The sequence below is a fragment of the Nycticebus coucang genome, chromosome 3, assembly GCF_027406575.1.
Source record: "Nycticebus coucang isolate mNycCou1 chromosome 3, mNycCou1.pri, whole genome shotgun sequence".
Taxonomy (NCBI): domain Eukaryota; kingdom Metazoa; phylum Chordata; class Mammalia; order Primates; family Lorisidae; genus Nycticebus; species Nycticebus coucang.
In genome coordinates this window covers 55,636,668-55,650,771 of record NC_069782.1, presented here as the reverse complement: position 1 = coordinate 55,650,771, position 14,104 = coordinate 55,636,668, and the positions used below count along the sequence as shown (strand labels likewise).

Here is a 14,104-nt window from a genome sequence, read left to right as displayed (position 1 = left end):
CAGGAGGGACAGTTCACACAGAGCACGAGACCAGGACACTGCAACCCTCTGCAGAGTGACAGTTCACACAGAGCTGGAGCCCGGGACACTGTGACCCTCTCCAGAGTGACACAGGAGGGACAGTTCACACAGAGCAGGAGACCAGGACACCGTGACCCTCTGCAGAGTCACACAGGAGGGACAGTTCACACAGAGCAGGAGACCAGGACACTGTGACCCTCTGCAGAGTTACACAGGAGTGACAGTTCACACAGAGCAGGAGACCAGGACACTGCAACCCTCTGCAGAGTGACACAGGAGTGACAGTTCACACAGAGCAGGAGACCAGGACACTGTGAACCTCTGCAGAGTCACACAGGAGTGACAGTTCACACAGAGTACAAGACCAGGACACTGCAACCCTCTGCAGAGTGACACAGGAGTGACAGTTCCCACAGAGCATGAGACCAGGACATTGCGACAGTCTGTAGAGTCACCCAGGAGTGACAGTTCACACAGAGCACGAGCCCAGGACACTGAGACCCTCTGCAGAGTGACACAGGAGGGACAGTTCACACAGAGCAGGAGCCCAGGACACTGCGACCCTTGCAGAGCCACCCAGGAGTGATAGTTCACATAGAGCAGGAGCCCAGGACATTGCGACCCTCTGTAGAGTCACCCAGGAGTGACAGTTCACACAGAGCACGAGCCCAGGACACTGTGACCCTCTGCAGAGTGACACAGGAGGGACAGGTCATACAGAGCAGGAGCCCAGGACACTGTGACCCTCTGCAGAGTCACCCAGGAGTGACAGTTCATACATTTGGAGCCCAGGACACTGAGACCCTCTGCAGAGTGACACAGGAGGGACAGTTCACACAGAGCAGGAGCCCAGGACACTGCGACCCTTGCAGAGCCACCCAGGAGTGATAGTTCACATAGAGCAGGAGCCCAGGACATTGCGACCCTCTGTAGAGTCACCCAGGAGTGACAGTTCACACAGAGCACGAGCCCAGGACACTGTGACCCTCTGCAGAGTGACACAGGAGGGACAGGTCATACAGAGCAGGAGCCCAGGACACTGTGACCCTCTGCAGAGTCACCCAGGAGTGACAGTTCACACATTTGGAGCCCAGGACACTGAGACCCTCTGCAGAGTGACACAGGAGGGACAGTTCACACAGAGCAGGAGCCCAGGACACTGCGACCCTTGCAGAGCCACCCAGGAGTGATAGTTCACATAGAGCAGGAGCCCAGGACATTGCGACCCTCTGTAGAGTCACCCAGGAGTGACAGTTCACACAGAGCACGAGCCCAGGACACTGTGACCCTCTGCAGAGTGACACAGGAGGGACAGTTCATACAGAGCAGGAGCCCAGGACACTGTGACCCTCTGCAGAGTCACCCAGGAGTGACAGTTCACACATTTGGAGCCCAGGACACTGAGACCCTCTGCAGAGTGACACAGGAGGGACAGTTCACACAGAGCAGGAGCCCAGGACACTGCGACCCTTGCAGAGCCACCCAGGAGTGATAGTTCACATAGAGCAGGAGCCCAGGACATTGCGACCCTCTGTAGAGTCACCCAGGAGTGACAGTTCACACAGAGCACGAGCCCAGGACACTGTGACCCTCTGCAGAGTGACACAGGAGGGACAGTTCATACAGAGCAGGAGCCCAGGACACTGTGACCCTCTGCAGAGTCACCCAGGAGTGACAGTTCGCACATTTGGAGCCCAGGATACTGAGACCCTCTGCAGAGTGACACAGGAGGGACAGTTCACACAGAGCAGGAGCCCAGGACACTGCGACCCTAGCAGAGCCACACAGGAGTGACAGTTCACACAGAACAGGAGACCAGGACATTTCGACCCTCTGCAGAGCCACACAGGAGGGACAGTCCACACAGAGCACGAGACCAGGACACTAAGACCCTCTGCAGAGTGACACAAGAGTGACAGTTCACACGGAGCATGAGACCAGGACACTGCGACCCTTTGCAGAGTGACACAGGAGGGACAGTTCATACAGAGCACGAGACCGGGGCACTGCGACCCTCTGCAGAGTGACACAAGAGTGACAGTTCACACGGAGCATGAGACCAGGACACTGCGACCCTTTGCAGAGTGACACAGGAGGGACAGTTCACACAGAGCACGAGCCCAGGACACTGTGACCCTCTGCAGAGCTACACAGGAGTGACAGTTCACACAGAGCAAGAGACCAGGACACTGTGACCATCTGCAGAGCCACACAGGAGGGATAGTTCACACAGAGCACGAGACCAGGACACTGCGACCCTTTGCAGAGCCACACAGGAGTGACAGTTCACACAGAGCAGGAGACCAGGACACTGTGACCCTCTGCAGAGCCACACAGTAGGGATAGTTCACACAGAGCACAAGACCAGGAGACTGCGACCCTCTGCAGAGCCACAGAGGAGTGACAGTTCACACAGAGCATGAGCCCAGAGCGTGAGCCCAGGACACTGCGACCCTCCTCTTTTTCTCGTCTGTTCTGAACTATGTATCAGAATCTAATTACCAGCGGGCGCTTCTTCTGGAAGGTTGCCGTGAGAGCTAATTTCAAGAGTTCAGGAGGCCCCAGCATCATCCAAGGAGGTTCTCCTTACACCGAGCACCAAAAATAGTTCAAAATTCTCATGTGAGCACTCACAGTAAGAAAAAAGAATTGGTGCTGGCTGGGGGAAGTGGGATCCTGCAGTCAGCCTCTCCTTTTTTGAGACTTTGCCAAGTCTTTGATTCAAGACCCCCCACTGTCCCTCAAATGACAACCCAAAGCCTTCTCTCCTCCATTATGAAGATCTCAAGGTTGTATCATCTGGTACCCCCATGTCATGCCTTGAGGCCCTTTGTCCACATGCACAGGGGGCAGCTGAGAAAGCCAACCAGGAGGAGGGGACAGTGTATCAGGTAAGATCCAGTGACCTGAGGTTTTTCCAGCTGGGCCACATACCTAACCTTAGAAAATTCACTTAAGGTCATGAGATGGAATAAAAATCCTGTTGCTCTCACCCCCACTTTGTTGCCTTCCTTTTTGCTTCACCCTTAAATTCTTGCTAAATCAGCAAAACATAATCAATAGCTGGTGGAGGGGGAGACTGCTTAACAGTAGTTTAGGGAAGTTACTAAGACTTAACAATAGTTTAGGAGTAGGTAAAATAGATAACAAAAAGATTAATAATAAATGATAAATGGTAGAAAGCATTGGACATTAAGTATAGTATAAGTGTGTAAGAAATTATAATAAACTGTTTCGTGAAATGTTAAAGGAGACAGAAGAAAAAAGGTGGGGGGAAGCAGAGGTAGTGGTGCTGAGAAGTCTGAGCTGCAGAAACTAGTCCACACTTCCCCAATTTGCCCTCCGCGACCCCCACCATACTGAGAGGCCCGACCAGACATGGAGGCTAGAAAGATAGTGTTAGAAGGAATAACTGAAACCAATGTGACTGGATGTCTATGATTATTTTTATTGTATACCCTGTAAGCAATTAAACAATACCTGTCTCTGTAATTTTATGATCACACAAACTCACCCAAGATAGCATCAGCCCACATTATATAAGCTGAACTCTACCGGTGGTCTGGGCTGCTCTCCATATTTGGGGGAAAAGCCAGCCGTTTGGACTTTTCTTTAATAAAGACTTCCTAATTGGCACTGTATTAATTGACTTTGGGTCTTGATGTCTCGTGTCTATCCTGTAACCATCACCATGCTTAAGTTGGCTCATCTTGAAAATGAGATCATTAAAAGAAGTAATTTCTTTATTCACTTCAAACTTCAGGATGCCATGGATTTGATTTATTATTAGCAAGGATTGCATCTGTTCTTACATTGTTATTGCTGTAGTTTCTGATATTTGGTATTTGGCATTGACATAGGAATTGCTTTAAAAAACAGCACCTGCTCTTCCAGGCTCTGTTCTCATTCAGTTACATCTTCCAGTGTTGTCTAAGTCTCTTCCACAGGATCACACAAACATGGATGTGTTAAAGAGACCAAACAGGCTTATGCTATTAAAGAAAAAGATTCTATAGAAGATGAGGATGAGTTTGGAAAATGGCACTTCAGGGAGGTAAGACACTATTTGCCAGATAGGAGTGGGAGATGGATAACACAAATCAGCAAGGGGAGGTAGTGAGTCAACACCCCACAGGGCAGACCATGTGCAGGGTGGACCAGGTGCAGGGAAGAGCATGTGCAGGGAGGACCACCTGCAGGAAGGAGCACGTGCAGGGAGGAGCACACGCAGGGAGGAACACGTGCGGGGAGGAGCAAGTGCAGGGAGGAACACATGTAGGGAGGAACACGTGCAGGGAGGAGCAAGTGCAGGGAGGATCACCTGCAGGGAGGATCACATGCAGGGAGGATCATATACAGGGATGAGCACGTGCAGGGAGAAGCAAGTGCAGGGAGGAGCATATGCAGGGAGGATCACCTGCAGGGAGGATCACGTGCAGGGAGGAGCAAGTTCAGGGAGGAGCAAGTGCAGGGAGGAGCAAGTGCAGGGAGGAGCAAGTGCAGGGAGGAACACATGCAGGGAGGATCATATGCAGGGAGGATCATATGCAGGGATGAGCACATGCAGGGAGGAACATGTGCAGGGAGGAGCAAGTGCAGGGAGGATCACATGCAGGGAGGAGCACATGCAGGGAGGATCATATGCAGGGATGAGCACATGCAGGGAGAAGCAAGTGCAGGGAGGAGCATATGCAGGGAGGATCACCTGCAGGGAGGATCAGGTGCGGGGAGGAGCAAGTGCAGGGAGGACCACCTGCAGGGAGGATCACGTGCAGGGAGGAGCAAGTGCAGGGAGGATCACGTGCAGGGAGGAGCAAGTTCAGGGAGGAGCATGTGCAGGGAGGAGCACGTGCAGGGAGAAGCAAGTGCAGGGAGGAGCATATGCAGGGAGGATCACCTGCAGGGAGGATCACGTGCAGGGAGGAGCAAGTGCAGGGAGGAACGCATGCAGCGAGGAGCAAGTGCAGGGAGGACCACCTGCAGGGAGGATCACGTGCAGGGAGGAGCAAGTGCAGGGAGGATCATGTGCAGGGAGGAGCAAGTTCAGGGAGGAGCATGTGCAGGGAGGAGCACGTGCAGGGAGGATCACGTGCAGGGAGGAGCAAGTGCAGGGAGGAACACGTGCAGGGAGGATCATGTGCAGGGAGAAGCAAGTTCAGGGAGGATCATGTGCAGGGAGGAGCACATGCAGGGAGGATCACCTGCAGGGAGGATCACCTGCAGGGAGGAGCATGTGCAGGGAGGATCATGTGCAGGGAGGAGCATGTCCAGGGTAGGATCACCTACAGGGAGGAGCACATGCAGGGAGGTGGCTTGGTGGGTGGACATTCTCTTCACAGAATGACGGCTGCAGGCTTAGACCACCAGACTGTGGTAGGCAGATGTGATGGGTCAGGAAACAGACAATTTCTCGAATAAGGAAAGTATTCAAATAAACTTTATTTTAGGAATAAGATACTCCTATAGGATGATGGGCTCTCAGCTGGAGAGGAAGAGACGCAGGAAACAGACAAGGCTGCAGGTTCTGTGAGCAACACGGTGGATTAGAAGACTGAGGCAGAGAAGCTGAAAGGATGGATGTCAGGGCTGCAGGGATGGATGTCCGGGAGGGTGCCTCTCACCAGCACCGGCACTGCTCTAGGGAGCTTGACTACAGAACACACAACAAGACAGTCACGGGTCTGGGAGCAAATTCTGTGCTAACACACGTTTGAGAAATGGTTAAAGTCCATTTCTCTCCTGCAGTGTCCCAGAGCCTGATGTGGGTGGTGACTCTATGAAGTGGACGCATCTGACCCCAGAGTCTGTCCTTCCTTCCTTCACTGTCGTAGCATCTCTTAGAACTAGTGTTCCATGGCACACAGGTTTTAAAAAAGAGTTTCTTGGAAAAAAAGGGAGAATTTAAGCATGTTATAGAAATGAAAGAGAAGAACTTTAAAGCCCAGGGTGACCTAAAAGACGGGCACCCTACACTGAGAGAAAAATAGATAAGATTGAAAGTTAGACAAAAAGATGAAGTAAAAGAATGACGAATGTGAGGAAGGAGGTAGGCTGTGTGTGGTGTCTCTTTAAGACCATGACACCGCTGCTTGATCACAGGCATGAGGGGGCGGCAGGACACCGTGGAGGGATCGTGCTCCTGCTGTTAAGAGTGTTTGGCTGGCATTAAAAAAATGGAGACTTTACATCTTTTGTATTAACTTGGATGGAAGTGGAACATATTATTAGTAGTAAAGCATCACAAGAATGGAGAAGCATGAATCCTATGTACTCAATTTTGATATGAGGACAATTAATGACATGGTGCAGGTGGGGGAAGAGGAGAGCAGAGAGAGAGAAGGAGGGGGGGGGCCTTGATGGGTGCCACACCTTTTGGGGGCAAGACACAATTGTAAGAGGGAGTTTACCTAACAAATGCAATCAGTGTAATCTGGTTTCTTGTATACTCAATGAATCCACAACAATAAAAACAAAAAAAAAGAAGAAGAAAAAAAAAGAGTGCTTGGCTGGACTCCATGTATCACAACAAAGGCTACAAAGTCCTCTGTGCTTGGACCCCTCCTGCTTCTGTAGCCCCTCCCATGCCACCTACCCTCCTCTCTCGGTGCTCATGGCCCTGGACTGTATGTAGAGTTGAGGAACTCTCCTCTCCGGGCCTTGCGCTGCTGTGTTTCTGTGCAGAGTACACCTTCCATCTCCTTCTCCTGGATAGCTGCGCTCATCATTCAAGTTTCATCTCTGATGCCTCTTTCTCCAGGAGTCCTCTCTGCTGGCTCTGCTGACAAACCATCCAGGCCCACCAGCCCTCCCCCCACACCCCCCGGGCGCCCTGCTGCCATGTCCCTCCCACCTTCTGCTGCAGTCGCTGCTGCCCAGCACATTTTCCAGGAGACGGGAAGGTCGGGAAGGGGAAAGGTCCTCGTCCCACCCTCATGGCACACAGCAGGTGCCCAGAGATGGGTAGCGTAAAACACTGACAAGTCACCCCAGGGGGACAGTGTGGTGAAATGGGGCCCTTCCATCAGAACCCTCAAGAGTCTTCCTCTTTATTCTGCCTTCTGAAGATCAAGGTCCTTCCACGGTTTATAATTCAAAAGATGCATTGCTGTGGTGAGGAGGAGGCTTTGTGGAAGGCACCACACATGGGGACAGACAGGTGGACTGATTCCCAGCACAGAAGCTCCACGAGGCCAAGCCTTGCTCCTCTAGATCACCTGTGTCACCAGCATCTGGAACAGTCCTTGGCACACCGGACATGCTGAATCCTGGTAGATGATGTGGCTGGTGTGCCCCTCAGACCCCTGCCCCTGAGGGCTGAGGCTGAGAGTGCTGGTGGTCACCTGCTCACAGCTGAGTCGGCAGCCTGACCGACTGCCGAGGGAGCTTCACAGCACAGCCACGGCCAGGGCTGTCTGCAGGGAATGACTTGCTGTGATCGTGCCAGGGGTCAATTCTGCATCCTTCCCTGCCCACAGGGGTTGATCCCAAAGACTCTTGTCAATAAGCTATCCATCTGAAAGTCTTTCCTGGGAAATCCCACCCCGGACATGTGTGACTGTGTAGATGGTTGGATTAACTCATATTTATTGAAATTCTCCATACCTGGCACTGTGCTAGGTACTGAGGACAGATGTGAACAAGAGAAATTCACCTGTGGTTTCAGGTCACTTTCATTTTAAGAGGGGATGTGAACAAAGGTGATTTCAGATGGTGATGAGAACAATGAATGAAGGCCCAAGCATGTCTGCAAATGGGTTGGTCAGAACAGGCCTTTCTGATTAAGTGTTATTTGAGCTGAAACTTCAATTAAAAAAGGACCAGGGCTCAGCACCCATAGCACAGTGGTTACGGTGCCAGCCACATACACCGAGGCTGGCAGGTTCAAACACACCCTGGGCCAGCTAAACAACAATAACTGCAAGAAAAAAAAATAGCCAGGTGTTGTGGTGGGTGCCTGTAGGCCCAGCTGCTTGGGAGGCTGAGGCAAGAGAATTGCTTAAGCCCAGGAGTTTGAGGTTTCTGAGAGCTGTGATACTACAGCACTCTACTGAGGACGACATAGTAAGACTCTGTCTCAAAAAAAAAAAAAGGACCAGGACATGGAAAGATCTGGTGACAGTGTTCAGCAAAAGGGCACAGCTGGTGACTGGGCTCTGGGGTAGGAGTGAGGTTGCAGAGCTGAGGAACATAGAGACTGCAGCAGTGAGTGAGCAGAAGTGTGACAGGAACATGGTGGGGGGTGGGTCAGGCTGGTAAAGATGTGTGAACTGTCAAGACACAGCTGCACCACACAATGGGCTTTTATTGTCAAGATTCACGATGATCACTTTTCTCACTTCGTAATTCTTTCTTATTTCTATCACTAGTCCAGACAGAGAGTTATTTTTCATTTTATTTTAGGGCTTTTGTTCATTACAGAAGCAAAAGTATTTGTGCTAATTTTGCCTTCCCTCAGATGAAGGCTGGAATACGTCTCTACTCAGGCAGCTCTTAACCTGCTTTATCTCTTCTTATTCCTGCTTCTGATGTCCCCAACACGTGGCATCAGAAACATCCATCCATGGCTGATCCTCCACTGAAGACAGAGATGAGGTTCTTCCTAGGGGCCTGTCATGGGCAGTGGGAAGGGGGTGAGGGTGGGTGGCGGCTCCTCCACGCGCCAGGGTAGGTGAACACGAGCCACAGCCCACTAAGAAACAGCACCAGGACTGTGCAACAGAGCATTTAAAATAAAAATAAGAGAGTGAGAAGAAGGTGGAGAAAGATAATTTTATCAAAAACCAGAAATTAGATTATTACCTCAAGTAAGCACTAAATTAATTCTGAGCTTATGATTACCCAAGGCAAAAGAGCAGTGTCATGGGATCTTTTATCTGGGAGAAAGAAAGCTATTAGTTTTGTAAGGAGAGAATAACTTGTTTTACAGGTTATAAAATCAAGGACACATTCCTCACACGGGTCCTGATCCTGGGGACCTGGAGAAATTCAGTGGGCAGAGCAGTTTTGCAGCAACATTTCACATATATTTCACATGCTGTTCCTCATGTCCACTCTTGATTAGAAATAATTGAGATCATGGCATATGTTATGACTAAGCTAGGATGCTTGGGTGAGACACTTTACGTACATGGTCCAAACATATTATAACAATTGTCACCTGGAATGTTATTGGATAGATGGTTAATATTCACTTTGGCTGTCCATAGATACATCATTCATCTTAATCAAGGTTTTCACAGTTGGTTAAGATTAAGGTTGCTGAAAAGTACTTCAAGGGCAGATGGTCCTTTTTGTTTAAAAAGAGACCTATAGGATTTTTAGATGCCAAATGAGCAATTGTACCTGAAGGGACAGTGCCCCACTGCAGCAACTCAAAATAGTCTCAAAACAACAGTCCGTTCCTCCTGCCCCTGTCTTTGGAGGTGCAGAGGAATGGACACCATGCTTGCAAAGGACGGTTACTGATTCTTATCACATTAAAAGGAAACGCTAAGAACAGGACAGTCTCCTGGAAGCCTAGAGACGTTTTGTGACATAGGGGCAATCCCCCAAGTAACTCAGTGTTTCGGAATGAGATAAGATGGGTCACTCACTAGTAAGCATGTGATAAACATTGATGCTTAGTAGTTCTTCATGGGGTTGTGGGGAAAGAACATGTGAGGAGAGCACCTGGCAATCCTTACACATGCAGCCCTCATATGTAATTAACTCTCCACACCTGTGTGTATGTCATTACCTTAACTCTCCACACCTGTGTGTATAACCTTACTAAATAGCCTTTGCAAAGGGGGCTCTGGGCTACCCTGCACTTCAGGTTAGCTCACCTCCCATAAGTTTGGACTTCTAATCCGTGTCACACCTGGTTCCATCTGCAGCGACTAACACCAGGGCCTTAGGGGTTGCTATGTGAAGGTTCATGGCCGGTCAGATTTTTTGTGTTCTTTGCATCCATGGGCTCACAACTTTCCAATCAGCTTCTCTGAATAGCATTCTTTTACTTTTTGTCCCTGAACTCCTAACTTCTCTGTGTCCTGCAGGCCATATAGCTGGTATTGTTTTCACACTGCTGCCTGACCTTAGTATCTTTTTTTTTTTTTTACATATACATGTGTTTATTAGGTTTCCACTTTTGCCTTCACAAAATTAAAAAGGCTTAAAATTTAATAACAATAACAATGTTTAAGATAAGGACTAGAAATAAAAACCTTGTAAAGAACAAACGAACATAAATAGCTTCAGAAAAGAAATCAGACAATTGCTGCATCGAAATATTAAGCAATAATAATAATAATGCAAAGAAAGTAACATTCACGTTGTCAAGTAGGAGTATGTCTATCATACTCTTTGAGTATGAGATTCAGTATGAAGTCATCAGTTAACTTTAGCTTTGACTCTGAGATTCAGTATGGAGTCATCAGTTAACTTCTTCTTATTATTTTTTTTAAGTATCAAAAAATTAGTATCTTTTTCCTGCCAAATAATCATTACATTGACAAGAACACAAATGAGAATTTAGTGCAACCTATGGTAAAATAATGAGGACGATTGTTATCACTCCAATAAGATCACATTGAGACTATGTGTTACTTAGTAAAGTGTCACAAGAATGGAAAAAAGTATCCAATGTACTCAATACTAATACTAAACAAATATATAAACAGCTACAGGCCCACAGGAAAGAAAAACACAAGTATAGTCTAGTGCCAAGGAAGGGAGGGGAGGGTGACTGGCGGGATCTCACCCAAGGTACACAGCATGAGGTGCTCAGCCCTGGATGAAGGGCTCAACTGCAACTTGAACTTCACCTTAGAAACCAAAACCATGTAACCTAAACATTTGTATCCTCATACTCATCTGAAATTTTAAGAAATAAATTTTTAAAAACTATACGTTAAAGTCCTCCCTTTAAGAATGTTCATGCTGTCATACTGCTATCCAATAGAAATATAGTATAGGCCCGGGCGGCCTCACATCGGCGGCGCCTGCCGGCGGGGACAAGAAGGTCATCGCAAGGAAGGTTTTGGGAACAGTAAAATGGTTCAATGTGAGAAACGGATATGGTTTCATCAACAGGAATGACACCAAGGAAGATGTATTTGTACACCAGACTGCCATAAAGAAGAATAACCCCAGGAAGTACCTTCGCAGTGTAGGAGATGGAGAGACTGTGGAGTTTGATGTTGTTGAAGGAGAAAAGGGTGCGGAGGCAGCAAATGTTACAGGCCCTGGTGGAATTCCAGTTCAAGGCAGTAAATACGCAGCAGACCGTAACCATTATAGGCGCTATCCACGTCGCAGGGGTCCTCCACGCAATTACCAGCAGAATTACCAGAATAGCGAGAGTGGGGAAAAGAACGAGGGATCTGAGAGTGCTCCTGAAGGCCAGGCCCAACAACGCCGGCCCTACCGCAGGCGAAGGTTACCACCTTACTACATGCGGAGACCCTATGGGCGTCGACCACAGTATTCCAACCCTCCTGTGCAGGGAGAAGTGATGGAGGGTGCTGACAACCAGGGTGCAGGAGAACAAGGTAGACCAGTAAGACAGAATATGTATCGGGGTTATAGACCACGATTCCGCAGGGGCCCTCCTCCAAAGACAGCCCAGAGAGGACGGCAATGAAGAGGATAAAGAGAATCAAGGAGATGAGACCCAAGGTCAGCAGCCGCCTCAACGTCGGTACCGTCGCAACTTCAATTACCGACGCAGACGCCCAGAAAACCCTAAACCACAAGATGGCAAAGAGACAAAAGCAGCCGATCCACCAGCTGAGAATTCGTCCGCTCCCGAGGCTGAGCAGGGCGGGGCTGAGTAAATGCCGGCTTACCATCTCTACCATCATCCGGTTTAGTCATCCAACAAGAAGAAACGAATATGAAATTCCAGCAATAAGAAATGAGCAAAAGATTGAAGCTGAAGACCTTAAGTGCTTGCTTTTTGCCCGTTGACCAGATAACTAGAACTATCTGCATTATCTATGCAGCATGGGGTTTTTATTATTTTTACCTAAAGAAGTCTTTTTTGGTAATAACAAACGTGTTTTTTAAAAAATCCTGGTTTTTCTCAATAACGCCTTTAAAGGTTTTTAAATTGTTTCATATCTGGTCAAGTTGAGATTTTTAAGAACTTCATTTTTAATTTGTAATAAAAGTTTACAACTTGATTTTTTCAAAAAAGTCAACAAACTGCAAGCACCTGTTAATAAAGGTCTTAAATAATAAAAAAAAAAAAGAAATATAGTATAAATATACACACTTAAAGCTTTCTAGTAGCCACAGTTTTCAAAGGAAAAAATCAGTAAAATCATTTTTAATAATACATTCAACTTAATACAATACAAATAATACAAAGTACTACCATGTAACCAAATTTTTTTTTATTTAAGAGATAATTCAAAATCCAGGACATATTTCACACTCACAGTATGTTGTAACTTTCTATTCACAGTCCAAGTGCTCACATGGTGCCAACAGCTGCCTTCTTAACACTATTTTTTTTTTTTTTTTTTTTTTGCAGTTTTTGGCCAGGGCTGGATTTGAACCCTCCACCTCTGGTATATGGCACCCTACCCCTTTGAGCCACAGGCGCCACCCCAGCAGCTGCCTTCTTGAAGCGTAACTCTGTAATACCATACCTGCCCCTCAACAAGCTTTTCTTGGAAAATCTTACTCTATAGTCCTGAAAAATACGATGAATGGCAGAGCTATTGGTGTAGAGTCAATATTTAAATTTTAAGTAATACTTAGCATGAAGTTACTTAGAGAATTAATAAATGTATTGCTTGATTATATTATTCATTCCATAAATATGTTTTGAGTCCTTAAAATATGCTATGCTGGTTAAGATGTTTTTAGACCCTTTAAAGGGTACTTCCAGCAGTTCCTTCCTGATTGCTTCAAAAGGCTTGGCTTTGCCTTCTTATAGTTTCTTCTCTCGTGCTCCTCGTCTGTGTAGAAAGGAGGGAAGAAGAGCTCTGAGGGGCCTGCAGCCTGCAGGATGTCACAGTGGCACAGAAATAATTCCATGTGTCGAAATTCTAGGAGAAGCTACAAGTACCCTGTGATTGACCAGTGTCTCAGGGTTGAGACCAAATGCAAAAAATCACTTTTACAACATGCTGACATTTTTAATTGTGGAAGGAATTGTGCATGACTTGGAAATTACAGGAAAAAAACAACAAAGAAAAAAGAAATCACTCATAATTAAACAATTTCTATGTATTTTCATCTCATATTTTGATGCATTTTCTTTCCCCCAGTCTTTTTACCCACACTCAGTTCCCACCACTGTTCCAGGCCCTCCAAGGCTGAGCATGAGGGAATGTGATGCTTTTTATGCTAACTTGCCCTGAGGTGAGCCCTGCCCCCACCACACAGCTCTTCCCAGGAGCAGCTGTCCAGGGCTCTCCTGGCCACCCTTTCCCAGGCAGGTTCCTGCTCTCAGGATGTCCCCTGACCCTTCCTCCTCATGGTTTGTCTGCTCTGCTGCCCTTCACTGTGGGTGGCTGCTCTGCCCATAGGGAGCGCCAGTCTGCAGCCCATACACCCTCACTCTGGCCCGAACGCATGAAGCCAAACTGCACGTGTGTGACCTCAGGCATGAGAGTCCCGGGATGACACAGAAATCTGAAAAGATGGGGGTAATTTAACCTTTGATTGATAATAAATTAGTGTTATCCTAGTAAGTGCCCAAGTATAGGAAGGTATGTACTTATGTAAAAGTTTGTTATACTTTTAGTTTTTGCTTTATTAAAGAAATTTTAAGTTAAAAAGTCATTTATCTCTATATTAGACTACAAATCTGTGACCAAAAAATTACTTAAAAGTGGAAAAAGAATCTGAACTTGAACTCTTAAGGTATACAGACTGTCTCTGACCGTGATGGTCCAACTTAGCAATTTTTTGACTTTACTGTGGTGAGAAAGTGATATGTATTGAGTAGAAACTGTACTTTAAATTTTGAATCATGCTCTTTTCCTGGGCCAGGAATATGTGGTACAATACATATGTTCAACACAATATTACAAAGTAAGCTTTGTGTTGAATGATTTTGTCCAGCTATAGGCCGATTTAAGTGTGGTCA

The 14,104-nt window shown here is 47.3% G+C and overlaps 1 protein-coding gene across 1 annotated transcript in view; it reads left to right on the top strand.

Moving 5' to 3' along the window:
- Positions 1-12,253, top strand: part of LOC128580935 (Y-box-binding protein 1-like) — a 38,117-nt gene extending 25,864 nt beyond the window's left edge. The window contains 3 exon segments of the mRNA XM_053583417.1: positions 2,868-2,912; positions 10,964-11,613; positions 11,615-12,253. Coding sequence (XP_053439392.1) covers positions 2,868-2,912; positions 10,964-11,613; positions 11,615-11,837 — 918 coding nt within the window. The 3' untranslated portion in view covers positions 11,838-12,253.
- The last annotated feature ends 1,851 nt before the right edge of the window (positions 12,254-14,104 follow it).